Source organism: Indicator indicator, chromosome 15, assembly GCF_027791375.1.
Source record: "Indicator indicator isolate 239-I01 chromosome 15, UM_Iind_1.1, whole genome shotgun sequence".
In the NCBI taxonomy this organism is placed as follows: domain Eukaryota; kingdom Metazoa; phylum Chordata; class Aves; order Piciformes; family Indicatoridae; genus Indicator; species Indicator indicator.
In genome coordinates this window covers 23,484,592-23,509,391 of record NC_072024.1, presented here as the reverse complement: position 1 = coordinate 23,509,391, position 24,800 = coordinate 23,484,592, and the positions used below count along the sequence as shown (strand labels likewise).

At 55.3% G+C, this 24,800-nt stretch overlaps 1 protein-coding gene across 1 annotated transcript in view; it reads left to right on the top strand.

Annotated features, from left to right (window-relative positions):
* Window positions 1-24,800, top strand: part of FBLN2 (fibulin 2) — an 85,537-nt gene that overhangs the window by 25,566 nt on the left and 35,171 nt on the right. Inside the window, exon 2 of the mRNA XM_054387335.1 lies at window positions 22,559-22,670. Coding sequence (XP_054243310.1) covers window positions 22,559-22,670 — 112 coding nt within the window. The remainder of the gene's footprint in view (window positions 1-22,558; window positions 22,671-24,800) is intronic.

Sequence of the window (24,800 nt, the reverse complement as noted above, 5' to 3'; positions counted from 1 at the left end):
AGTCACAGAGTGTTAGGGGCTGGAAGGACCTCCAAAGCTCATCCAGTCCAACCCCCCTGCCAGAGCAGGGTCACCTATGGCAGATCACACAGGAACACAGCCAGGTGGGCTTTGAATATCTCCAGAGAGGGAGACTCCACAACCCCCCTGGGCAGCCTGCTCCAGGGCTCTGTCACCCTCCCAGGGAAAAAACTTCTTCCTGCTGTTCCCATGGAACTTCCTCTGCCTCAGCTTCCACCACTGCCCCTTGTGCTGGCATTGGGCATCACCCAGCAGAGCCTGGCTCCAGCCTCTGGGCACTCATCCTGCACATCTTTATCCCCAGCAATGAGGTCACCTCTCAGGCTCCTCCTCTCCAAGCTCCAGAGCCCTCAGCTCCCTCAGGCTCTCCTCCTAAGGAAGATCTTCCACTGCCTGCAGCAGCTTTGTGGCTCTGTGCTGGACTCTCTCAAGCAGTTCCCTGAGGTCCTTCTTGACCTGAGGGGCCCAGAACTGGACACAATATTCCAGATGTGGCCTCAGCAGGGCAGAGCAGAGGGGGAGGAGAACCTCTCTGACCTACTGACCACAGCCCTTCTGATCCCCCCCAGGCTGCCCTTGGCCTTCTTGGCCACCAGAGCACATTGCTGGCTCATGGTCACCTCCCATCCACCAGGACCCCCAGGGCCTTTTCCCCTTCCCTGCTCTCCAGCAGCTCAGCCCCCAACCTGTACTGGTGCCTGGGGTTGTTCTTTCCCAGCTGTAAGACTCTCCCCTTGCCCTTCATGAATTTCCTTATCTCTGTGTTCTTTTTGCCTTTGGCTCTGCCATCTGTTGGGACACCAACATTTAGGAATTTCTTTCTTTTTGAAGCAGTTACATTTATAATGGTTTTGGACTTGTTCATCTCTGGACCTGGCTTGAGAGTGATGTGGAGCAGCAATGCAATGCAGATCTTCTGCCTTCTTGTGGAACTGAGTGCACCCTCAGCAGGTTTGGGGGTGACACCAAGCTGTGTGGTCAGGTTGACACCTTGGAGGGAAGGGATGGCATCCAGAGAGACCTGGACAGGCTGCAGAGGTGAGCCCAAGCCAGCCTCATGAAGCTTAACAAGGCCAAGTGCAAGGTTCTGCACGTGGGTCAGGGCAATCCCAAGCACAAATGCAGGCTGGACAGAGATTGGACAGAGAGCAGTGCTGAGGAGAAGGCCTTGGGGGTGTCAGTTGGTGACAAACTCCCCAGGAGCCAGCAATGGTCCCTGGCAGCCCAGAGCCAGCTGTGTGCTGAGCTGCATCCAGAGCAGGGAGAGCAGCAGCACAGGGAGGGGATTCTGCCCCTCTGCTCTGCTCTGCTGAGATCCCACCTGCAGCACTGCCTCCAGCTCTGGGGCCCCCAGCACAAGAAGGACCTGGAGCTGCTGGAGAGGGTCCAGAGGAGGTCACCAAGATGATCAGAGGGCTGGAGACCCTCCCGTGTGGGGACAGGCTGGGAGAGCTGGGGCTGTTCAGCCTGGAGAAGAGAAGGTTCCAGGGTGACCTTAGAGCAGCCTTCCAGTACCTGAAGGGGCTCCAGGAGAGCTGGGGAGGGACTTTGGACAAGGGCTGGGAGTGCCAGGATGAGGGATGGTTAGAATATATCTATAATAGTTGCAAATTGGCTTGGGTGCTGCTTTAAAGAACAGTCACTCTGTGATGCTGATGTGTGAGGGACACCTTTGACAGCTCACAGCTCACAGGATGTCAGGGGTTGGGAGAGACCCAAAGAGATCAAGTCCAACCCCCCTGTCAGAGCAGGGCCCTACAATCTAGCTCAGGTCACAGAGCAACACATCCAGACATTTGTTTGTCTGAGGTGACAAAGGAAAAGCCATCAGAGCAGGAGATCTGTATGGAATGGAGGTGACCCCAGCCATGATGCAAATACCTTTCTAGAGCTGAAAAATCCCTCCTGCTAGCAGCCAAAACAGCACCTAGGGCACTGAGGTGATTGTCAAGACATGCACAAAGAAGGATGAGTGTGAGTCAGACTGCTGGGGTGTCATTTGGTGGCCATGTTGAAGGGAAAGTGTCCTCAGCTTGAAGCCTGTGCTGGTGATTGTCAGGTCAGCCTGTCCCCAGAATTTAAAGCAGTAAGGGAGTTGCTGGGAGGGTGGATGCAGTAATGTGGGGAAGGGGGGAGAGGCTGAGTGTTTGTTAATCAAGTTCTCCATGAGCCAGCAACATGCCCCTGTGGCCAAGAAGCCAATGGCCTCCTGGGGTATGTTAGGAAGGCCAAGGGATGTTCTCCTGCCACATCTGTAATGGAGTACTGGGTCCAGTTCTGGGCTCCCCAGCTCAGGAGAGACAGGGAACTGCTGGAGAGAGTCCAGTGGAGGCTGCAAAGCTGCTGAGGGGCCTGGAGCATCTCTGTGAGGAGGAAAGGCTGAGAGCCCTGGGGGTGTTGAGCCTGGAGAAGAGCAGCCCCAGAGGGGATCTGAGCAATGCTCAGCAAGAGCTAAAGGGTGGGGGCCAAGAGGCTGGGGGCAGACTCTGCTCAGTGGTGCCCAGAGACAGGACAAGGGGCAGTGGGCACAACCTGGAAGCCAGGAGATTCCATCTGAACAGGAGGAGAAAGTTCTTTGGTGTGAGGTGCTGCAGCCCTGGAGCAGTCTGCCCAGAGAGGTTGTGGAGTCTCCTTCTCTGCAGAGATTCCAACCCCCCTGGCCACTGTGATCCTGGGCAAGCTGCTGTGGGTGCCCTGCTGGAGCACTGGGGTGGCCTATCAGGGAAGGGACCTCCAGAGGTCCATTTCAACCCCACCATGCTGGGAATCTCTGGCTGTAATCAGTAATCAATAACCATGTTTGAGTTGCTGTTTGTAGGGGTCTCTTTGTAAGCTTTCAGATCATTCCCATTCCTCCAGCAGGGCTGGAGAGGGCTGGTGCTGGGTAGTGGTTCAGAAGTTCATCTTGGAACATTGTCTTTTGCAGTGCTCTGGTCTGGATTGTGCAAGAATTACCTCAAGAGTTAAAAATGTGGAGTTGTGCTGTTTCACAGCTATCAGTGGATGTCAAGCAAGCACATGAAATTTAATTGAATTCTTAAACATATGAAGTGTTCTGGAAGTCTTCCACAGACCTTACCTGTGGGTGCTGTTTCTGCTCAGGCTGGGTCTGGAGGCTCCTGGCAGAGAGCTGGCTTCTTGCTGGTCTTGGGCCCATTTTGGTTGAGGCCAGCTGTTGACTCCTGGGGACAGATCCAACCTCCTGTGTTTAGATGCCAGTGCATTGTCCTCACCACCCACTGTGCCAGCCCCACCATGCAGCTTTTTGTTCAGTGCCTCCTTTCTCTGGCTCTGAGTCTCAGTGGTGCTTTTTCTGTGTCATAAACTGACAGGGAAGATGAACAGAGGGCTGGAGAACCTCTGCTTGGAGACAGGCTGAGGGAGTTGGGGCTGTTCAGCCTGGAGAAGAGAAGGCTCCAGGGAGAACTTAGAGCAGCCTCCCAGTACCTGAAAGGGATCCAGCAGAGCTGGGGAGGGACTTTCAACAAGGGCTCAGAGTGACAGGGTGAAGGACAATGGCTTTGAGCTGGGAGAGGGGAGATTGAAACTGGAGATGAGGAAGAAATTCTTTGCAGTGAAGGTGGGGAGACACTGGAACAGGCTGGCCAGGGAGGTTGTTGACACCTGGAAGTGATTCAGACCAGGCTGGATGAGGCTTTAAGCAGCCTGGGCTAGTCAGAGATGGGTGGCTGGGCTGTGGTGCTGGTCAGGCTGTGTGCAGACACTGGAGGCTAAATGCCAAAGAACCATGGCAGGAACAAAATCTTCTCCAGTTGTGCAAATCCAGAGCAAGTGTCACATTGCTTTGATTCCAGCCCTGGCTGGAGGGGGTTGCAAGCAGGAGTGGTGCAGGGGGTGCACAGTGCTGGTGCTGCCAGCAGCAGAATGAAACTCTTCATCCCAGAGCTGCCTCCTGGGAGCTGAGGGCTAACAGCTCTTCTAAAAGCACTTTGGCTGCACTGAGTTATGGAGTCCTGGCTGAACTGAGGACTTTGCTGAGGCAGCAAGCCAATGGCCACAAGGCTGAGAGGGGGGGAAGAGGGTAGACCACGAGTGGTGGGGTGGCCAGGAAGTGTAGCAGCAGGAGTTGTGCTTGCTTTGTGTCCTGACATACATCTATTGGAGAGGGTCCAGAGGAGGCCAGAGAGGTGATCAGAGGACTGGAGCACCTCTCCTACAAGGACAGGCTGAGAGAGTTGGGGTTGTTCAGCCTGGAGAGGAGAAGGCTCCAGGGAGACCTTAGAGCAGCCTTCCAGTACCTGAAGGGGCTCCAGGAGAGCTGGGGAGGGGCTTTTTATATGAGCCTGTGGTGATAGGATGAGGGACAGTGGATGAAACTGGGGCAGGGTAGATTTAGTTTGGACATTAGGAAGAAGTTCTTGCCAGTGAGGCTGATGAGACACTGGAACAGGTTGCCCAGAGAAGTTCTTGACTCCTGGAGGCGGTTCAGACCAGGTTGGATGAGGCCTTGAGCAACCTCACCTAGTGGGAGGTGTCCCTGCCCATGGCAGGGGGTATGCAGCTGGATGATTTGGGGACTTGGGCATCTCCCCTGTGGAGGGAGACTGAGAGCCCTGGGGCTGTTTAGTGTGGAGAAGAGAAGGCTGAGAGGGATCTGATCAATGTCTATCAATAGCTGAGGGGTGGGGGTCAAGGGGAGGGGGCCAGGCTCTTTTGGGTGGTGCACAGTGATAAGCCAAGGAACAATGGAGACAAACTTGAACATAGAAGATTTCAGCTCAACATGAGGAGAAACTTCTTTACAGTGAGGGCCCTGGAGCAGGCTGCCCAGGGGGGTTGTGGAGTCTCCTTCTCTGAAGACTTTCAAACCCCACCTGGATGCATTCCTGTGCAGACTGCCCTGGGTGATGCTGCTCTGGCAGGGGGGTTGGACCTGGTGATCTCTGGAGGTCCCTTCCAACCTCTGATAGTGATGCTGTGGTACTGTGATCTTTAAGGTCCCTTCCAACTCAACCCATTCTGTGGTTCTGTGATTTCTGTTGTAGAGTTTCCAAAAAGACATTGTGAGCAGAGACACTCTTGGAGGAGCAGAAGAGGCCAAGGAAGTGAGGAGCAATGTGTGCAGAGTAAGGGAGATGCAAACCAGTAGAGAAAGAGAGAAACCTCCCAGGGCAGGAGCTGCTGGAAGCCAGCTGGCCACAGATGACTCTGCAGGGGCTGCCACTGCTGGAGTCACTGCTGCCTGCCCCAGCAGCTGGGGCACTGTGGGGGGTTGAAATTCCTCCCCCAACATTGACTTTTGGCAGACTAGCTCGGTGGGAGCAAATGGAAGCTGTGTTTACAGATAAAACTCCAATCTCCCATGGAATGCAATGAATAGGTACCAAATATACAATATTGACAATATTGACAGGGATTTGCTAGTTACAGACAGCACAAGGACCCCCCCTGGCCAAAAGACCAGGGAAGAAGCTATAAGGGCTTCTCCCTCCCTGCCTCCCCCTGACTCCCCTGCACAAAGGGAAGAGAGAATCATAGAATCAGTCAGGGTTGGAAGGGGCCTCAAGGATCATCCAGTTCCAATCCCCCTGCCATGGGCAGGGACACCTCACACTACATCAGGCTGGCCAGAGCCTCATCCAGCCTGGCCTTAAACACCTCCAGGGATGGGGCCTCAACCACCTCCCTGCACAACCCATTCCAGGCTCTCACCACTCTCATGGGGAAGAACTTCTTCCTCACGTCCAGTCTGAATTTCCCCACTTCCAGCTTTGTCCCATTCCCCCCAGTCCTGTCACTACCTGAGATCCTAAAAAGTCCCTCCCCAGCTTTCTTGTTGCCCCCCTCAGATACTGCAAGGCCACAAGAAGATCACCTCAGAGCCTTGTCCTCTCCAGACTGAACAACCCCAACTCTCTCAGTCTGTCTCCAGAGCAGAGCAGCTCCAGCCCTCTGCTCATCCTCATGGCCCTTCTCTGGACACCTTCCAGCACCTCCAGATCCTTCCTGGAACAGAGGCTCCAGAACTGGACCCAGAGCTCCAGGTGGGGTCTCAGCAGAGTGGAGCAGAGGGGGAGAATCCCCTCCCTGGCCCTGCTGGCCACACTTCTCTTGCTGCAGCCCAGGCTCTGCTTGGCTCTCTGGGCTGCAAGTGCTCACTGCTGGCTCCTGTTGAGCTTCTCCTCCACCAGCACCCCCAAGTCCCTCTCCTCAGGGCTGCTCTCCAGCCAGTCCCTGCCCAGCCTGTAGTTGTGCTTGGGAATGCCACAACCCAGCAGCAGGACCTTGCACTTGGTCTTGTTGAACGTCATGAGGTTGGCTTGTGCTCACCTCTCCAGCCTGTCCAGGTCCCTCTGGATAAAAAAGGTTAATACCAGACAAAACAATGCAGTCAAGGTCAGCAAAACCTGTTAGTACCTCCCCAGCAAAGAAGCAAGAATAGAGGAGACAGAGATTGTTTTGGGAGCCAAATCTTATGGGAGGTGTCCCTCCAATGGGGTTGTTTGGAACAATCATTATTTTCCTTTTTCCACCCAAGAGTGATTTATTTACATGTTACTACTTTCTGCTCAGGATCTGTGAAAAATGTTAAAGGCATAGCCCTGAACTACCACTATTACTGGTGGTGCAGCAGCAGGCTCATGGGCAGGGCTGCCTGCACAGCACAGCCTGGGTGAGACCAGAAGATCAGAGGGAGTGCTCCTGGCCTGGACCATGGGGATGGCACTCTCCTGTTGCTGAATGTTCCTGTTTTGTGTGGAAGTTTCTGTAAGAGATTGCCTGGAAAGCTCCTTACCCCAAGAGGTTGTGTGTTGTGTGCTGCCAGGCAGGCAGCCTTCCATCACATCTGACTTGAGTCTCAAAGCAAACAGCTCCTCCCTGGGAGCAGCCTTGCCAAGAAACTCAGCTGGTGGTCCCAGCCCTTCCCACGGGAGCAGGGCTCAGGGTGGTTGCTTCTCCCAGCAGCTTTGGAGCTCCTCCTGCCAGGGCAGCCCCAACATTTCCTAGTGCAGCCCTTGTGGAGAAGCCTTCTCCTGTGCTCTTGTACTGAACATCAGAGCTGTAGGGACATCCTTGGCCCTCAGAAAGCTTTGTCTCAGTTTCAGAGGGGACTGGAGAATCCTTCAAGTCAACATGCCCTTTAGATAGCTGCAGCCTGGGGCAGTGGCCTTCCAGAGCACTCCTGTGTGTGCAGCAGGGACATCTTCCTTCAGAGCTGGGTGAGGACTCACCTCTGATGTGCTGAGAGCTTTTGGCTTTCCCTTTGGTTTGCAGACACTGTGCAGATGGGTGCCAATGCCCTGCTCTACTCATCTAGACCCCACCTCCCCTCCACCCCTCTTGCTTTTCATCACAGCTTTGCACAGGGTGCCAAAGCCACAGCAGAAGTCAGATTCCAACCCCATAATTTCAGCTGTGTGGTAGAGGAGATCAGTGCTTCACCTCTACCCCCAGCATGGCCCTTGTCCTGTGTTCAGCCTGGAGCCCTGTCCAGGACACAGCACACACTGGAGGTCCCATCCTTGCTTGTTGCCAGACGTTCTGAGCTGCAAGCTTCTCTTCGTCATTGCCACCATGAGCTAGACCAGGCTGTCTGAGCTGAGGCTGTAAGCACCCTGATCCAGTGGGGGGTGTCCTTGTCCTTGGGTTGGAACTTCATGACCCTTAAGGTCCCTTCCAACTCAAGCTCTTCTGTGATTAGAGATGCAATCAGAGAAGAGCCACTGAAGGTTGGACTTGGTGATCCTGAGCCTGATGCCAAAGGCTGTCCCTGTGGAAGCTGTTGGCCAGCTCAGCTCATGGAGCTCCTGAAACTAGCAACTACAGTTCTGAGAATGATGCAGAGGACCTTCCTAAGCACCTGCCTGAGCTGGGCTTCTCCAGGTGGGGCTGTGCAGTTTGGTGGTGCTCCAGGACCTCTCAGCCACCCAGGGCCTGGTGTCTCAACCGCTTGGATGCCTGCTCCCTGGGCGGTGACTCAGCATTCTCTGTGCCGTGCAGCTGTGTCCAGATGCTTCTGGCTTTAAGTGCACAGGCACCTAGCTCCTCTCTGGACTCTGCCAAGAGGTTCCCAGCACCACAAAGTGCTTTGCATGGAGCTCATTATCCACAGCCTCCAGGACAGAGCTGGGGCTGCAGGCCTACCATCAGCCATCAGCTGGCTGACAAGACGTGGGTAAGAAATTCCAGAGTGGACTCATCCTGGTGCTGTGGTCAGTCAGCTGACACTCCATCTTCAAACACAGAGCACTAACATCACTTTCCTGCTCTGTGCTTCAGTTCCTCCTGTTCTCCATCAACCTCCTCCCCTTACCTAGCTTCTGGAGTGCTGCTGTGTGTGAGTGGACCTCGCTTGGAGCAGTGAATGGCAGTGAGCAGTTCTCACAAACACTCAAAGCTGGGCTGTGGTAGGATGCTGATGAAATGGCATGGAAAGTTCTGCCTCTGTTAGTGTTTTCCTCTGTTCCAGTAACTGCAGTGAGCCTCTGCTGGAGAGGATGAGGAGATGCCTCCACCCATCATCAGAATTTGCCGCCTCATCCCAAAAGCTCCAAACCAGATTTAAAGCACAGAGCTGGAGCTGTTCACAACTCAGTCCCTTTTCTCTATCTTCAGCTCTGCTTCCAATGTAAAATATGTTCAGGAATGCAAATTCCTCTACAGTTGGCTGCAGTCTGGAGTTTCCAAGTAGGAAGTGTAGCCAGAGTCCACTGCAACAGACGGAATTCCAGCTGAGCTCCAGCTTGTGTCCGTTTCAGGTGCACTGTGGGGGGTGGTGGAGGCTGCCCAGGGCTGCTGTGGCACCAACTCTTCCTTCTCCTCAGCTGGTCAGCATCACAGGGAGAGCAATCCCCTTCCTGTGGAGAGCATGGCTTGGGTTTGTGCTTGTTTGGAGTGATGGATGCATGAGAGCTGGAGAAGAGATTGAACAAGTCTAAGTGCAGGGTTCTACACATTGACCTCAACAACCCCAGGCAGTGCTACAGGCTGGGGACAGAGTGGTTGGAGAGCAGCCAGGCTGAAAGGGACTGGTTGGCAGCAGCAGTGTGCCCAGGTGGCCAAGAAGGCCAATGGCATCCTGGCCTGCATCAGCGATAGTGTGGGCAGCAGGAGCAGGGAAGTCATCCTGCCCTGTGCTCAGCACTGCTCAGACCACACCTTGAGTGCTGTGTCCAGTTCTGGGCTCCTCAGTTCAAGAAAGATGTTGAGATGCTTGAAGGTGTTCAGAGAAGGGCAACAAAGCTGGGGAGGGGTCTGGAGCACAGCCCTGTGAGGAGAGGCTGAGGGAGCTGGGGGTGTTCAGCCTGGAGAAGAGGAGGCTCAGGGGTGACCTCATTGCTGTCTACAACTCCCTGAAGGGAGGTTGTAGCCAGGTGGGGGTTGGGCTCTTCTCCCAGGCAAGCAGCAGCAGAACAAGAGGACACAGTCTCAAGCTGTGCCAGGGGAAGTTTAGGCTGATCTTAGGAAGAAATTCCTCCCGGAAAGAGAGCTTGGCCATTGGGATGTGCTGCCCAGGGAGGTGGTGGAGTCCCCATCCCTGGAGATGTTCAAGAGAAGCCTGGATGAGGCTCTCAGTGCCATGGTCTGGTTGATTGGATAGGGCTGGGGGATGGGTTGGACTGGAGGATCTTGGAGGTCTCTTCCCACCTGCTTGATTCTATGAGTCTCTCCCTCTACTGAAGGCAGTGTACAGCCAATTTTCTGTCTCTTCTGTCCAGTTGGGACATGCCCATGCTGTTACCTTCATGGTTTATGGGGCAGAGGCTTTCTCCTGGCCTTGGCTGGCAGTAAGTTGCCAGCTCCACCCCAGGGCCTGGGGAAGCCTGCAGTAAGCCTGGGTTTAGTCAGGGGGGGACAGACCTACTGTTTTTAGTTAGGAACACAGAATTGAAACAAAACAGCCTGGAGAAAGGCAGCCCCAGAGGGGATCTGAGCAATGCTCAGCAACAGCTAAAGGAGGGGGGGAAGAAGGTGGGGCCAGAGTCTTGTCACTGATGCCCAGTGACAGGACAAGGGGCAAGGGGCACAAACTGGAAGCTCCTTGGGGTTCATGGATCATGGCAGAACCCTGGGCAGAACCTCTTCCAGCCAGGAGATGGCTTGGGCCACCACCATAGGATCAGAGGATGTTAAGGGTTGGAAGGGACCTCTGGAGATCTTCCTGTCCAACCCCCTTTCCAGAGCAGGACCAGAGAATCCAGCACAGGTCACACAGGAATGCATCCAGATGGGTCTTGAAAGTCTGCAGAGAGAGAGACTACACAACCTCTCTGGGCAGCCTGTTCCAGGGCACTGGGACCCTCACAGTCAAGAAGTTCCTCCTCATGTTGAGGTGGAACCTCCTGTGCTGGAGTTTCCATCCATTGCTCCTTGTCTTATCACAAGGTGCAACTGAGCAGAGGCTGTCCCGTAAGAACCTTTTTTCTTTGGCTGAACACACAGAAGGTGTGGGGAGCACAAAGGTTGCATTAAGGGTCATGGAAGCACTCATCCATTTGCCTCTTTGTCCCAGAATCCCATCCTGGTGGGGGGTTGGAAGTGACCTCTGGAGATCATCCACTCCAACCCCCCCTGCTCCAGCAGGGCACCCACAGCAGCTTGCCCAGGAGCACAATGGCCAGGGAGGGTTGGAAGCTCTCCAGGGAAGGAAACTCCACAACCTCTCTGGGCAGCCTGCTCCAGGCCTCTAGCACCCTCACACCAAAGAACTTTCTCTCATCTTCAGTTGGTACCTCCTGGGTTCCAGTTTGTGCCTGTTGCCCCTTGCCCACTCAGTGGGTACCAGTTAAAAGAGCCTGGCCCCATCCTCTTTCTCCCCACCCTTTAGCTCTTGCTGAGCATTGACCAGATCCCCTCTGGGGCTGCCTTTCTCCAGGGTCAACACAGAATCACAGAATTAACCAGGTTGGAAAAGACCTTTGAGATCATCAAGTCCAACCTATCACCCAACACCATCTAATCAACTAACCCATGGCACTAAGTGCCTCATCCAGGCTTGTTTTAAACACTTCCAGGGATGGTGACTCCACCACCTCCCTGGGCAGCACATCCCAAGGGCCAATGTCTCTTTCTGGGAAGAATTTCTTCCTCACATCCTGCCCAAACCTCTCCTGGCACAGCTTGAAACTGTGTCCTCTTATTCTGGGAGAAGAGCCCAACCCCCACCTGGCTACAACCTCCCTTCAGGTAGTTGTAGACAGCAATGAGGTCTCCCCTGAGCCTCCTCTTCTCCAGGCTGAACACCCCCAGCTCCCTCAGCCTCTCCTCACAGGGTTTGTGCTCCAGACCCCTCCCCAAACAGCCTAATCTAAGGCCATTCCTTCTGTAATTTAATTCCCATTCCAACCTCAGCTCAGTCTTTAAGCAGCTCAGAACTCTCTGGTGGTTCTCCGGCAAGCAGGGGATTGAGCTGCAGCAGATTCCTCATCCTGCTTTAGTTTCCCAGCACTCTGACAGACTGCTGAGCACCACAAGGGCCTCTGAATTGTACCTTGACATTTAAACAGAGCTGGTGGAAATGCTGCTGGGAAAGAGGGAGCCTGCCCAGCCACAGACCAGGGCATGCAGAGATACTGAAATTCTCCAGGCAGGAATTACTGGGAAAATGGGAACCAGGCTTCCCAAAGCCTCAGCTCTCTGGAAAGTGAACTGACAGCATCAAAGTGCTCTGTGCAATAGCTGGGGAAGGAAGCTTGAGGAGGAAAATCCAGCCAAGAGTCTGCTGAAGGAGAAGAAGCTGCTGCCTGCTCTGGGTTATTGTTGCAGCTCACCAAGGGAGGTTGTGCATAAACCGTTCCTCTGCAGGCTGGGTGACAGAAGCATGGAGCCAAAGGAGGCAGGTTTTTAAAAGCCAGGAAGAGAAACTGCTGGAGTTTTTAGCTGCTGAAAACAGAAAAAGGTTCCAGGAGTTGGTTAGCTGCCCCATCCCCCCACCCCCTCCTTCCAGCCTGGGGCTAAGGAAGGAGGCTGTCATGGAAACGTGAACCACCAAACACAGTCCAAGTGCCTGACCTCTGGCACAGGTTTGACTCCCAGGGATTATGCAGCTCTGGAGCCAGGGGGAATCTCAGGTTGCTGTTCATTCACACTGGGAGCAAGGCCTGCCAAGCAGTCCTGGCTGAGGTGGTGAGGATGTGTGACCCTGCTGTGCAGTGCTCAGGGAAATGAGAGGCCTGGGGGCGGTGGATGCTGCCTTCCCCTCTGCCTTGGGCAGGCACAGCTCACTCTGCCCTGCCAGCCAGCCAGCAGCAGGAGGGATGAGAACACAGTAAGGGAGGGAGCAGCCTGTTTGCAGATTGAAATGGAAACCAGATGCCTCCCAGTGCAGCAGGGGCTTGTCCTGGGTGAGAGGTGGGATGGATTTCTAGAGATGCCTGTGACTTTGGAGGCAGTAGGAGAGAGCAGGGAAAGGCTTTGCTGGCTGAAGGTTCAGATGAAGGCAGCTGCTGCAAGTGTGCTGAGGTGATGGCATGGCAAGGCCAGCCCAGCCCAGCAGGAATGCAGGAGGAGAGGAAAAGAGCAGAGAAGGAGTCAGCACTGGACTGCAGCCATGAGATGTGTGTAGAACCCTCATCTCAGCTCAGATTCCTCCTGCGGGCTGCTTTTCCATTACCGGAGGAGCCTAAAAGCCTGCTGGGTGCCCGTGGGTGAAAGCCTCTTCCCCAGCAGTGAGCTGAGTGAGGACTAGGTCACAGAAACGCTCCAGCAGCAGAGGTTTGCAGCCAGACACACTCCTGCCATGGGGCACTGGGAACAGCCTGCAGTGACCTGCACAGAGTGAACCAGACGTGGATTTCCTGAGGGAGGGAATTCTCCCCCTCTGCTCTGCTCTGCTCTGCTCTGCTGAGACCACACCTGGAGCTCTGTGTCCAGTTCTGGAGCCTCTGTTACAAGAGGGATCTGGAGGTGCTGGAAGGTGTCCAGAGAAGGGCCATGAGGATGAGCAGAGGGCTGGAGCTGCTCTGCTATGAGGACAGATTGAGAGAGTTGGGGTTGTGCAGTCTGGAGAAGAGAAGGCTCCGAGGAGACCTTCTTGTGGCCTTGCAGGATCTGAAGGGGGCTCCAAGAAAGCTGGGGAGGGACTTTTGAGGGTGTCAGGGAGTGACAGGACTGGGGGGAATGGAAAAAAGCTGGAAGTGGGGAGATTCAGGTTGGATGTGAGGAAGAAGTTCTTCCCCATGAGAGAGGTGAGAGCCTGGAATGGGTTGTGCAGGGAGGTGGTTGAGGCTCCATCCCTGGAGGTGTTTAAGGCCAGGCTGGATGAGGCTCTGGCCAGCCTGCTGTAGTGTGAGGTGTCCCTGCCCATGGCAGGGGGGTTGGAACTGGCTGATCCTTGTGGTCCCTTCCAACCCTGACTGATTCTATGATTCTTTGGAACAGCTCCTGAGGAATCCTTGAGCCGTGGCGGTGGCTCAGTGCCATCAGTGGTGGCTCAGTGCCAGTGAAAGCAGCTGGCTCTGGGGCTGGCTTCTCACTCGCCTCTCCTCTCCCTTTGCCAAGATAAATGTTCTCTGCTGCACCTTCATTCATTAAGGAGGGACTTCAATAAAGCCTCCCAGGCTGGAGATAAGAAATGACAACCTATTAAGGGTCAAGTGACACTGCTGCTTTTGTCTTCCTTAGGAAAGCTTGGCAGGATGAAGAGGTTGGAGCAGAAACAGGACCCACTGGAGGCAGGGTTTGTCCAGTGTTCGGAGAGCTCTGCTGAGTTAGTGGTGGTGGTGTGAAGTTCTTCCTCCTGGTGTTCCCATCAGAGATGGGCTTGTGTCCTCAGGCAGCTGTGGGATGAGGAGCCACAGCAGCTTTCTGCTGGGTGCCTCCCTTCCTGTGCAAGGATAGGTCTAGAAAAGAGGCCCAGGAGATAGATACAAAAATGTAAACATCTTTTGAAGGTGCTTTGGGGGTTTTTATGAGGAAGTGGGGCACCATTCCTAAGCACTGGCTAGCCAGGAAAAGCAGCACTTTGATCCCTTCCCTGACCATATGTGGCCATGGGAGCTGCTCCTGCTCTGCTCTGTCCCATTCCTGTTCTTTCTCCACTCATTTCTGCTGGTTGAGGATGGTGGCAGCAGGTGAAAGCAATTTGTACTATTAGATCTTTTGTACCAAGCAGCAGCTTCCTCTGAAGGTGTGGGAAGGTGCTGATGTACTCCAGAACCACAGGAGCCAGCCTGAACTTGGGCTTTCCAGGGAGCAATCCCAACCAGGGGTGTTGCTTGGGAGACTGATGAACTGCTCTCATTAACCTGATGTGGGGCAGGCAGCTTCATGCAGGGGATGCTGGGCTTGGAGCCCTCCCAGCCAGCTCTGTGGGGTGGCTGATCTGTGCCAGCTCAGGATATGGGGAGTTAGTTGGAGATCTCTCAAAAGGATGTTAGAGCTTGAGAGTCAGGGCTGGCAGCTTCCCAAGGGGTGAGCAAGGAGATCCTCACAGCTGGCAGCTTCCTGTGGGCTCAGTAAGGGGATCCACCTCTGCTCCACTCTGCTGAGACCACACCTGGAGCTCTGGGTCCAGTTCTGGAGTCTCTGTTCCAGGAAGGATCTGGAGGTGCTGTGCCATGAGGATGAGCAGAGGACTGGAGCTGCTCTGCTCTGAGGACAGACTGAGAGAGTTGGGGTTGTGCAGTTTGGAGAAGGCTCCCAGGAGACCTTCTTGTGACCTTGCAGGATCTGAAGGGGGCTCCAAGAAAGCTGGGGAGGGACTTTTGAGGGTGTCAGGGAGTGATAGGACTGGGGGGATGGAGCAAAACTAGAAATGGGGAGATTCAGATTGGATGTTAGGAAGAAGTTGTTCCCCATGAGGGTGGTGAGAGACTGGCAGAGGTTGCCCAGGGAGGTGGTGGAAACCTCATCCCTGGAGGTTTTTGCAGCCAGGCTGGATGTGGCTGTGAGCAACCTGCTGGAGTGTGAGGTGTCCCTGCCCATGGCAGGGGGGTTGGAGCTGGCTGAGCCTTGAGGTCCCTTCCAACCCTAACAATTCTATGAATCTATGATTCTATGATCCTCACCAGCTGGCAGCTTCCTGTGGGCTGAGCAAGGAGATCCTCCAAACCTTATTTCTGGAAGGTTCCACACCTCCTTGCCAGCTCCTGTGTGTTTGTTGGGTTCTAGCTGAAGAACTGAAGTTCTGGGGGAGATGCATGTTTTCCCCAGGTGCAGGAGCTGATAGCACAGCTCCATCATGAGAGCAAGAGCTCAGCAATTAACAGCTTCAGTGAAAGCCACAGTGAAGAGATGCAGCTGCCCAGGACTGACACCATCATGGTCCCCATGACCTGCCACCCTCCTGGGGGTTGCTGCTTCATCTGGAACAGGTGGCACTGACTTTTCCTGGCCAGTAGATCATGGTTTAGGAATCACAGCAGCCTTGAACTTCCCCTGTGTCTTGGATGGAAAGGTGAGGTCCAGACCCTGCACTGTGTCTGCCTGCTTAGGTCTCTCTGTAGGTAAAAATGGTGATCTGAGACTCTTTGGTGCATGATGGCTCCTGGAGTAGTCATGCAGAAAGGAGAAGACTTCTGTTCTTGAGCTGAAGGAAGTGTGAAGGCCAACCTGGGTCACAACACCCCCATGGGGACATACAGACCTGGGGATGTGTGGCTGGAAAGCTGCAGCCTGGAGACGAACCTGGGGGTGATGGTTGGCAGCCACTGACCATGAGCCAGCAGTGCCCAGGTGGCCAAGAAAGCCAAAGGCCTCCTGGCTTGGATCAGAAGCAGGGTGGGCAGCAGGGACAGGAGGTGACCATCCCCCTGTGCTCAGCTCTGGGGAGGCCACACCTCGAGTGCTGTGTTCAGCTCTGTGTCCCTCACTCCAGGAAGGACATTGAGGAGCTGGAGCCTGTCCAGAGAAGGGCAATGAGGCTGGGGAAGGGCCTGGAGCCCCTGGGCTAGAGGAGGGGTTGAAGGAGCTGGGGGTGTTGAGGCTGGAGAAGAGGAGGCTGAGGGAGACCTCATTGCTCTCTGCAGCTCCCTGAAGGGAGGTTGGAGTGAGGAGGGGACAGCCTCTGCTCCTTGGTGGCAAGAGACAGGAGCAGAGGCAATGGTTCCACTGAACAAAGTTCTCTTTGAATACTGAAGCATTTCAGAGCCTGTTGCACACCTGGCTAAGTGTCCCTGCAGCCCTGGAGCTGGGTGAGCTTCATGCATGTGCCTGGTTCTGTCTGTTTGCTCTTGCCAGTGCTGACTCAGAAGTGTCATCAGTCAATCCCTGCTGATGGCTGTGAGCCCTCTGGTGAGTTGCTCACTTTTCCTCGTCCCTGATTGAGATAAGCTGCAGCAGTTTGCTCCTTTGATGGGAGCTGCCTTCTAGATGTAATTACTCAGAGGAGGACAGCAAAAGGCAATTCATTTTGTGAACACCACAGCTCCATGGCAGGGCTCTGCAGTTCAGCAGCCTGCTCCTGAGCCTTCTGTGGGGGGAGAGTGATTCTTGTTTCTCTGGGCTGTAAATCATGCAGTTGGCTGCAGTGCAGATCAGTAAATTCTGCTGTCTTCTGGTGCTTCAAACCTAGCAACAGATGTGCTTCAGCACTTGGTGAAGGGGATGGAGCTTCCACCAAGGGCCTGAACTGAAGTCATGCTGAAAACTTGTTTGATAGCAAGTCTGCAATGGGCTGGAGAAGAGGAGGCTCGGGGGGGACCTTGTCACTCTCTACAACTCCCTGAAGGGAAGGTGCAGTAAGGTGGGGGTCAGGCTCTGCTCCCAGGCAGCTTGTGACAGGACAAGAGGGCAGAGCCTGAAGCTGTGCCAGGGGAGGCTTAGCTTGGATGTTAGGAAGCAATTCCTCATGGGAAGGGCAATCAGAGGCTGGAATGGACTGGCCAGGGTGGTGGTGGAGTTGCCCTCCCTGGAGGTGTTTAAGGCAAGATTGGATGTGGCACTCAGTGCCATGGTCTGGTGGATGTGGTGGTGTTAGGTCATAGGCTGGGCTGGATGAGCTCAGAGGTCTGCTCCAGCCTCAGGAATTCTGTGATTCTGTGTCCTGGCAGCAGGTGTCCTTCCTGCCCAGTTTAGCCACCCCTCTGGTGCCACCCAGCAGCACTGCCCACTCACAGCTCTCAGGACACCAGAGTGCACATTTGACATTGCTGAGGTGCTGCATGGAACCACAGCACTGCTGGGCTGGAGCACAGCTGCAGGGTGCTGAGTGCTGTGTGGCCTGGGCTGTGAGGATGAGTGTGGCCATGTGGGAGGACAGAGGTGTAGTGGCTGCAGGTCTGTCCTGGGCTGAGTCTCTTCCAAGCCTTGAAGAGAACAGAAGTGTGAAGTGTACCCTCTCTCCTCTCCTGCTCCTTTTTTTCCCCAGCATGTAAATAAGGACTTGGGACAGAGATAAAGTTTTCTGTGCCCCTGTCTCAGCTGCAGTCCTCCTGCACACATGGTGTGTCTGCTGTGGTGTTCCCCTGCCCTGGTGTCTCCTGTGGTGTTCCCCTGCCCTGCTGTCTGCTGTGGTGTTCCCCTGCCCTGCTGTCCCCTGTGGTGTTCCCCTGCCCTGGTGTCTCCTGTGGTGTTCCCCTGCCCTGCTGTCTGCTGTGGTGTTCCCTTGCCCTGCTGTCCCCTGTGGTGTTCCCCTGCCCTGCTGTCCCCTGTGGTGTTCCCCTGCCCTGCTGTCCCCTGTGGTGTTCCCTTGTCCTGCTGTCCCCTGTGGTGTTCCCCTGCCCTGCTGTCCCCTGTGGTGTTCCCTTGTCCTGCTGTCTGCTGAGGTGTTCCCCTGCCCTGCTGTCTCCTGTGGTGTTCCCCTGCCCTGCTGTCTCCTGTGGTGTTCCCTTGTCCTGCTGTCTCCTTTGGTGTTCCCTTGTCCTGCTGTCTCCTGTGGTGTTCCCCTGCCCTGCTGTCCCCTGTGGTGTTCCCCTGCCCTGCTGTCTCCTGTGGTGTTCCCCTGCCCTGCTGTCTCCTGTGGTGTTCCCTTGTCCTGCTGTCTCCTTTGGTGTTCCCTTGTCCTGCTGTCTCCTGTGGTGTTCCCCTGCCCTGCTGTCCCCTGTGGTGTTCCCCTGCCCTGCTGTCTCCTTTGGTGTTCCCCTGCCCTGCTGTCTCCTGTGGTGTTCCCTTGTCCTGCTGTCCCCTGTGGTGTTCCCCTGCCCTGCTGTCTCCTGTGGTGTTCCCTTGTCCTGCTGTCTCCTTTGGTGTTCCCTTGTCCTGCTGTCCCCTGTGGTGTTCCCCTGCCCTGCTGTCTCCTGTGGTGTTCCCCTGCCCTGCTGTCTCCTGTGGTGTTCCCCTGCCCTGCTGTCCCCTGTGGTGTTCCCTTGTCCTGCTGTCTCCTGTGGTGTTCCCTTGTCCTGCTGTCCCCTGTGGTGTTCCCCTGCCCTGCTGTCTCCTGTGGTGTTCCCCTGCCCTGCTGTCCCCTGTGGTGTTCCCCTGCCCTATGCCTTCTGTGGTGTTCCCTTGTCCTGCTGTCTCCTGTGGTGTTCCCCTGCCCTGCTGTCCCCTGTGGTGTTCCCCTGCCCTGCTGTCCCCTGTGGTGTTCCCTTGTCCTGCTGTCCCCTGTGGTGTTCCCCTGCCCTGCTGTCCCCTGTGGTGTTCCCCTGCCCTGCTGTCCCCTGTGGTGTTCCCCTGCCCTGCTGTCCCCTGTGGTGTTCCCCTGCCCTGCTGTCCCCTGTGGTGTTCCCTTGTCCTGCTGTCTCCTGTGGTGTTCCCCTGCCCTGCTGTCTCCTGTGGTGTTCCCCTGCCCTGCTGTCCCCTGTGGTGTTCCCCTGCCCTCCTGTCCCCTGTGGTGTTCCCCTGCCCTGCTGTCTCCTGTGGTGTTCCCCTGCCCTGCTGTCTCCTGTGGTGTTCCCCTGCCCTGCTGTCCCCTGTGGTGTTCCCCTGCCCTGCTGTCTGCTGTGGTGTTCCCCTGCCCTGCTGTCCCCTGTGGTGTCCCTTGTCCTGCTGTCCCCTGTGGTGTTCCCCTGCCCTGCTGTCTCCTGTGGTGTTCCCCTGCCCTGCTGTCCCCTGTGGTGTTCCCTTGTCCTGCTGTCCCCTGTGGTGTTCCCCTGCCCTGCTGTCCCCTGTGGTGTTCCCCTGCCCTGCTGTCTCCTGTGGTGTTCCCCTGCCCTGCTGTCTCCTGTGGTGTTCCCCTGCCCTGCTGTCCCCTGTGGTGTTCCCTTGTCCTGCTGTCTCCTGTGGTGTTCCCCTGCCCTGCTGTCTCCTGTGGTGTTCCCCTGCCCTGCTGTCCCCTGTGGTGTTCCCCTGCCCTTCTGTCCCCTGTGGTGTTCCCTTGTCCTGCTGTCTCCTGTGGTGTTCCCCTGCCCTGCTGTCTCCTGTGGTGTTCCCCTGCCCTTCTGTCCCCTGTGGTGTTCCCTTGTCCTGCTGTCCCCTGTGGTGTTCCCCTGCCCTGCTGTCCCCTGTGGTGTTCCCCTGCCCTGCTGTCCCCTGTGGTGTTCCCCTGCCCTAGTGCCTTCTGTGGTGTTCCCCTGCCCTGACAGCTCTCCCTTCTCCCTGCAGCCTGCTGGAGCAGCAGAGCTGGAGGCTGTGGGCACTACAAGGGTGGGTTTGTCCTGGAGGTCCAGCTCCCCCTCTGGGTGTCCACTGTCAAACCTGTGGCTGCTGGTTTGGGGTTAGTGTTGACGGATGCATGGACACAAAACCATGGAAGAAGGGCAGTCAGGTGGGGCAGGGCTGATGCTCTGGGCCAGGAGGCTGCTGCTGGCTTGGGCACACTTGGTGCAGCTGGGAGGAGCCCAGATGCTGCCATCTCAACCCATCCCCCTGAGTCTGGGGTGAAGAAAGGATTTTTGCCACAGACTATTGTCTCTTTTCAGTGAAGAATGGAGTTGAAAGGTTGAGTTGTTCTCACCAAGGAGTGTGCTTTGGAAGTGCTTCCTGTTCCCAGCCAGCCACCAGCATGGGCTCTGTGCTGGAAATGACCTTCATGCAGCTGGGGGCAGGGCATGAGGAGCACCCCCTCTGTGGGCACAGGTTGAGAGAGTTGGGGCTGTTCAGCCTGGAGAAGAGAAGGCTCCTGAGAGACCTTAGAGGAGAGCCTGAGGGGGCTCCAGGAGAGCTGGGGAGGGACTCTTGGCAAGTGCCAGGATGAGGGACAATGGCTTTGAGCTGGAAGAGGGGAGAATGAAACTGGAGATGAGGAAGAAATTCTTTCCAGTGAGGGTGGGGAGACACTGGCACAGGTTGCCCAGGGAGGCTGTGGATGCCTCCTCCCTAGAGGTGTTCAAGGCCAGGCTGGATGAAGCCTTGAGCACCCTGGGCTGGTGGGAGGTGTCCTTGCCCATGGCAGGGGGTTGGGACTGGATGAGCTTTAAGGTCCCTACCAACTTAAACCATTCTGTGATGAGGCAGCAGCCCCCCAGAACCTCCTCACCTGCCCAGCCTGTCCTGGGTGCCATGGCTTGATCACATAGCAAGGCTGTCCCCCAGCTGTTTGTCCTCTGGCATCCCACAGCCTGCCCAAACTCAGAGCTGATAAGGCACTGCTGGAGTGTGTGAAATGAGCCCCAGCAGGGGTCCAACATCAGGGCAAGAAAAGGAGCCTGGCAGTTGTTGTCCCCTGACACCTTGGCCAGCACTGGCACCTTGGTGTTTCTTTCTGCCCCTGCCAGATGCAGCTTCTCAAAGCAGTCCCTCCTGAGCAGCTGTGGCAGCACTGCCAGCACTGTGCTTTGTGTCTCTGTAGTTTCTCCAGCTGCTTTTTACAGAGCAAGCCCTGCTGGTGTTGAGGAGTGCCATCTCCTGCTTGCCCTGTAACAGGCATGAAGAGGCACTGTCTGCTGAGCAGGGTGGTGTTAGTTGTCTGAGTGCCAGGGAAGAGAGCACTGCACTTCAGAAGGAAGAACCTTTGGCACAGACTCCAAAAAATGCAGTTTCTGCCCAGCCTGCTGTGGCCTGAGCCTGCTCCTGCTGTGGCTGAGTGGCACATGGCAAATCCACCCCTTCAGGTCCTGTTTCACTGTCACCTAAGAGTGGGTATCTTCAGTGGAAGCCCACCAGGAAAAGTATAAAACACAGTGCAGCATTTCACATTCTTCTGCTGCAGCTCAGTGTTGGCCAGGAGCTCCTTAGCAGGCAGAGTTGTGTCTCTCAAACCCTGTCCTTGCTGCTTTTAACCCACATGAAGCCTCAAACTTATTCTTAGGGCACTTGTTGTCACAGAATCATAGAACCACAGAATTGTCAGGGCTGGAAGGGACCTCAAGGCTGAGCCAGTTCCAACCCCCCTGCCATGGGCAGGGACACCTCACACTACAGCAGGTTGCTCACAGCCACATCCAGCCTGGCCTTGAACACTTCCAGGGATGAGGCTTCCACCACCTCCCTGGGTAACCTCTGCCAGTCTCTCACCACCCTCATGGGGAACAACTTCTTCCTCACATCCAATCTGAATCTCCCCATTTCTAGTTTTGCTCCATTCCCCCCAGTCCTATCACTCCCTGACACCCTCAAAAGTCCCTCTCCAGCTTTCTTGCAGCCCCCTTCAGATACTGCAAGGCCACAAGAAGGTCTCCTGGGAGCCTTCTCTTCTCCAGACTGAACAACCCCAACTCTCTCAGTCTGTCCTCAGAGCAGAGCAGCTCCAGCCCTCTGCTCATCCTTGTGGCCCCTCTCTGGACACCTTCCAGCACCCAGATCTTTCTTGTAATAGAGGTTCCAGAACCAGGTGTGGTCTGAGCAGAGTGGAGCAGAGGGGGAGAATCCCCTCCCTGGCCCTGCTGGCCACACTTCTCTTGCTGCAGCCCAGGCTCTGCTTGGCTCTCTGGGCTGCAAGTGCTCACTGCTGGCTCCTGCTGAGCTTCTCCTCCCCCAGCAACCCCAAGTCCCTCTCCTCAGGGCTGCTCTCAAGCAGTCCCTGCCCAGCCTGGATCAGTGCCTGGGATTGCCCAGACCCAGCTGCAGGTCTGTGTACTTCAGGTAGTTCTGAGGAGTGAAATTCCTTCTGTGTGTTATGGCAGCAACTCCTTTACACTGCACACATCAAACCTGCTAAAAACACCCTTGCTAGGCACTGAGAACTTGAAGGGGCCATGACTAGCAACATGCTCCAGGTTGTGGTTACTCCTCAGTGAAAGTCCACCTTTACAACCTGGTGTAAGAGTCCTGCTGAGGCTTTTGTGTGCCCTGTGCTGAGCTCCTGTGCACTCTGTGTGCTCTGCTGTGTTTCCTGTGGCCTTGCACACATCTTCCTACTAGCCCAGCTCGTGACAGTGAAGGTTCTGTCACATCATTATCATCATGATGGATTCAGTCAACTTGTGGGACAGCTTCACAGGCTGCATCAGGTTGGAAGGGACCCTTCAAAGCTCATATTGTCCAGGCCTGAGTGCTAAGTGTGTTGAGTGGCCAAGGGTCATTTTTCAGGCTTTTTTTTGGGGTCTGTTCAGAGATGTCAAAGGTGGAGTTGTCTTCAAACCAGTTATGTCTTTTACTGTGTTTAAAGCTCTGATTTGCTTCTGCTGTTCCAGGTACTTGATTACACCAAGACACTGCAGCTTATGATCACATGAGATGTGAAGGAGAAGGAAAAAAAAAAACACAGAAAATAAGAAAGAGCTGAACTGTTGCTATTTAAAATATCTTTTCATGAAGAAAACAGAGCTTAAACCAAACCATTGCTCACCAAAGCCTTCTGGCTGTGTGCTTTCTGCAGGTTCCACAAAGGAATTGATTGAGAGCTGCTGTGGAGCTGGCCAGCAGTGGGCTATAGACAATGGGGAGTGCAGAGAGATCCCTGTAAGTGGAGTGGATGGTGATACCTGCAGGTACGTAAGGCAGAGAAGAGCAGCTTGGACCCACACAGGGAGCAGCCCTCTGGAAGAGATCAAATGATGGCACAGCTTGGGGAACAAACAGGAGGCTGGGCACTGTGCCATGCATTGTGTCAGCTGGTGGCAGGCTGGCAGTGTGCCATGGCTGCTTAGTAGGAATGGCAAGGGGCAGCAAAGTGCAGGGTGCTCCCTTCGGCCACACCAACCCCAGGCAGTGCTGCAGGCTGGGGACAGAGTGGCTGAGAGCAGCCAGGCAGAGAGGGACCTGGGGGTGCTGGTCGAGAGTAGCTGAACAGGAGCCAGCAGTGTGCCCAGGTGGCCAGGAGAGCCAATGGCATCCTGGCCTGCATCAGGAATAGTGTGGCCAGCAGGAGCAGGGAGGTTATTCTGCCCTGTGCTCAGCACTGCTCAGGCCACACCTTGAGTCCTGTGTCCAGTTCTGGGCTCCCCAATTGAAGAAGGACATTGAGAGACTTGAAGGTGTCCAGAGAAGGGACAGGAAGGCTGGGGAGGGGTCTGGAGCACAGCCCTGTGAGGAGAGGCTGAGGGAGCTGGGGGTGTTCAGCCTGGAGAAGAGGAGGCTCAGGGCAGACCTCATTGCTGTCTACAACTACCTGAAGGAAGGTTGTAGCCAGGAGGGGTTTGGTCTCTTCTCCCAGGCACCCAGCACCAGAACAAGAGGACACAGTCTCAAGCTGTGCCAGGGGAGGTCTAGGCTGGAGGTGAGGAGAAAGTTCTTTCCAGAAAGAGAGATTGGCCATTGGGATGTGCTGCCCAGGGAGGTGGTGGAGTCCCCACCCCTGGAGGTGTTCAAGAGGGGATTGGATGTGGCACTAGGTGCCATGGTTTAGTGGTCATGAGGTCTTGGGTGACAGGTTGGACTCGATGATCCTTGAAGTCTTCTCCAACCTTACTGATTCTGTGATTCTGTGCACCCAAACTGGAACAGGGGAGGTTCCTGGGAAGCATAAGGACAAAAATTCTTCACTGTGAGGGTGGCAGAGCCCTGGAGCAGGCTGCCCAGAGAGGTTGTGGAGTCTCCTTCTCTGGAAGCATTCCAAACCCACCTGGACATTGTGATCCTGGGTGATTAACTCTAAGTGATCCTGCTCTGGCAGGGGGGTTGGACTGGATGATCTCCAGAGGTCCCTTCCAACCCACACCTTTCTCTGATTCTGAGATTTCCCCCTCTCTGTTCCCACAATCCAAACAAAAGCCTTTGAAGGGTCCTTTTCCTCTCTCAGGTGAGCAGAGCTCAGATTCTTGTTTCCCAGTTCGATGCCCATCTGCAGGGCTGCAGGTAAACAGCAGGGCAGAGTTTGACCTTTTGGTCAGTGCTGAGTGCAGGCATCATCCAAGTCACTGAGGAGGTGTTGATTGTCCAGGGTGAAGGCTGCTGGTTCTGCTCTCTGTGTTCAGCTGGAGGGGTGACTAGAGCCCTGCTGGTGTGGGCAGCATCTGCTCTGAGTGAGGCTGCCAGGCCCCAGCTGCACAGCACAAGAGGAAGGGCTGCAGGGGGATGTGGAGAAGGTGTCACCCTGGCTGCAGCTGGTCCCTTCTCTCTCCTCACTCTGGCCTGGAACACCCTTTATGGAGAGGTGGAGGCAGTTCTCTGAGACTCACAGGGTGCAACAGAAGCCAGAAGGACTTGTCCAAGAGTCAGCCCAACATTTTCAGCACCAAAAGACTTTGGCATGCTTGGTTTTACCAAAGGTGATACCACTGCAGCTTGCTGAAGTTGCTGGCAGACTGAGCTCCCCTCCTGCTGGGATATGTCCATGACCTGGCTGACACACACCAACTGCCTACCAAATAAAGACAGCTTCAAAACTCCCAGCCTTGGCCTAAGGAGGTGCAAATCCAGCACATGGATGAGGTGCACCTGTACATCTGAGGCTGGGCTGAGGTGAAAAAGGCAGATCCCAGATGGTTCTGTCCCTCTGAATCTGCTGGGGTTTAAAAGAACAAGAGGGCAGGAGGTCAGTCCTTTGACCTTCAGAATTTCAGCTGTGGCTCTGCTGGACAGATTTAGATCCCCTGCAAATCTTTTGTGTGAAGAGAATGTGTCCTGTGAAGGTACTGAACTTCCTGGTCTCAGAACCGTGGAATCCCAGGCAGAACCTC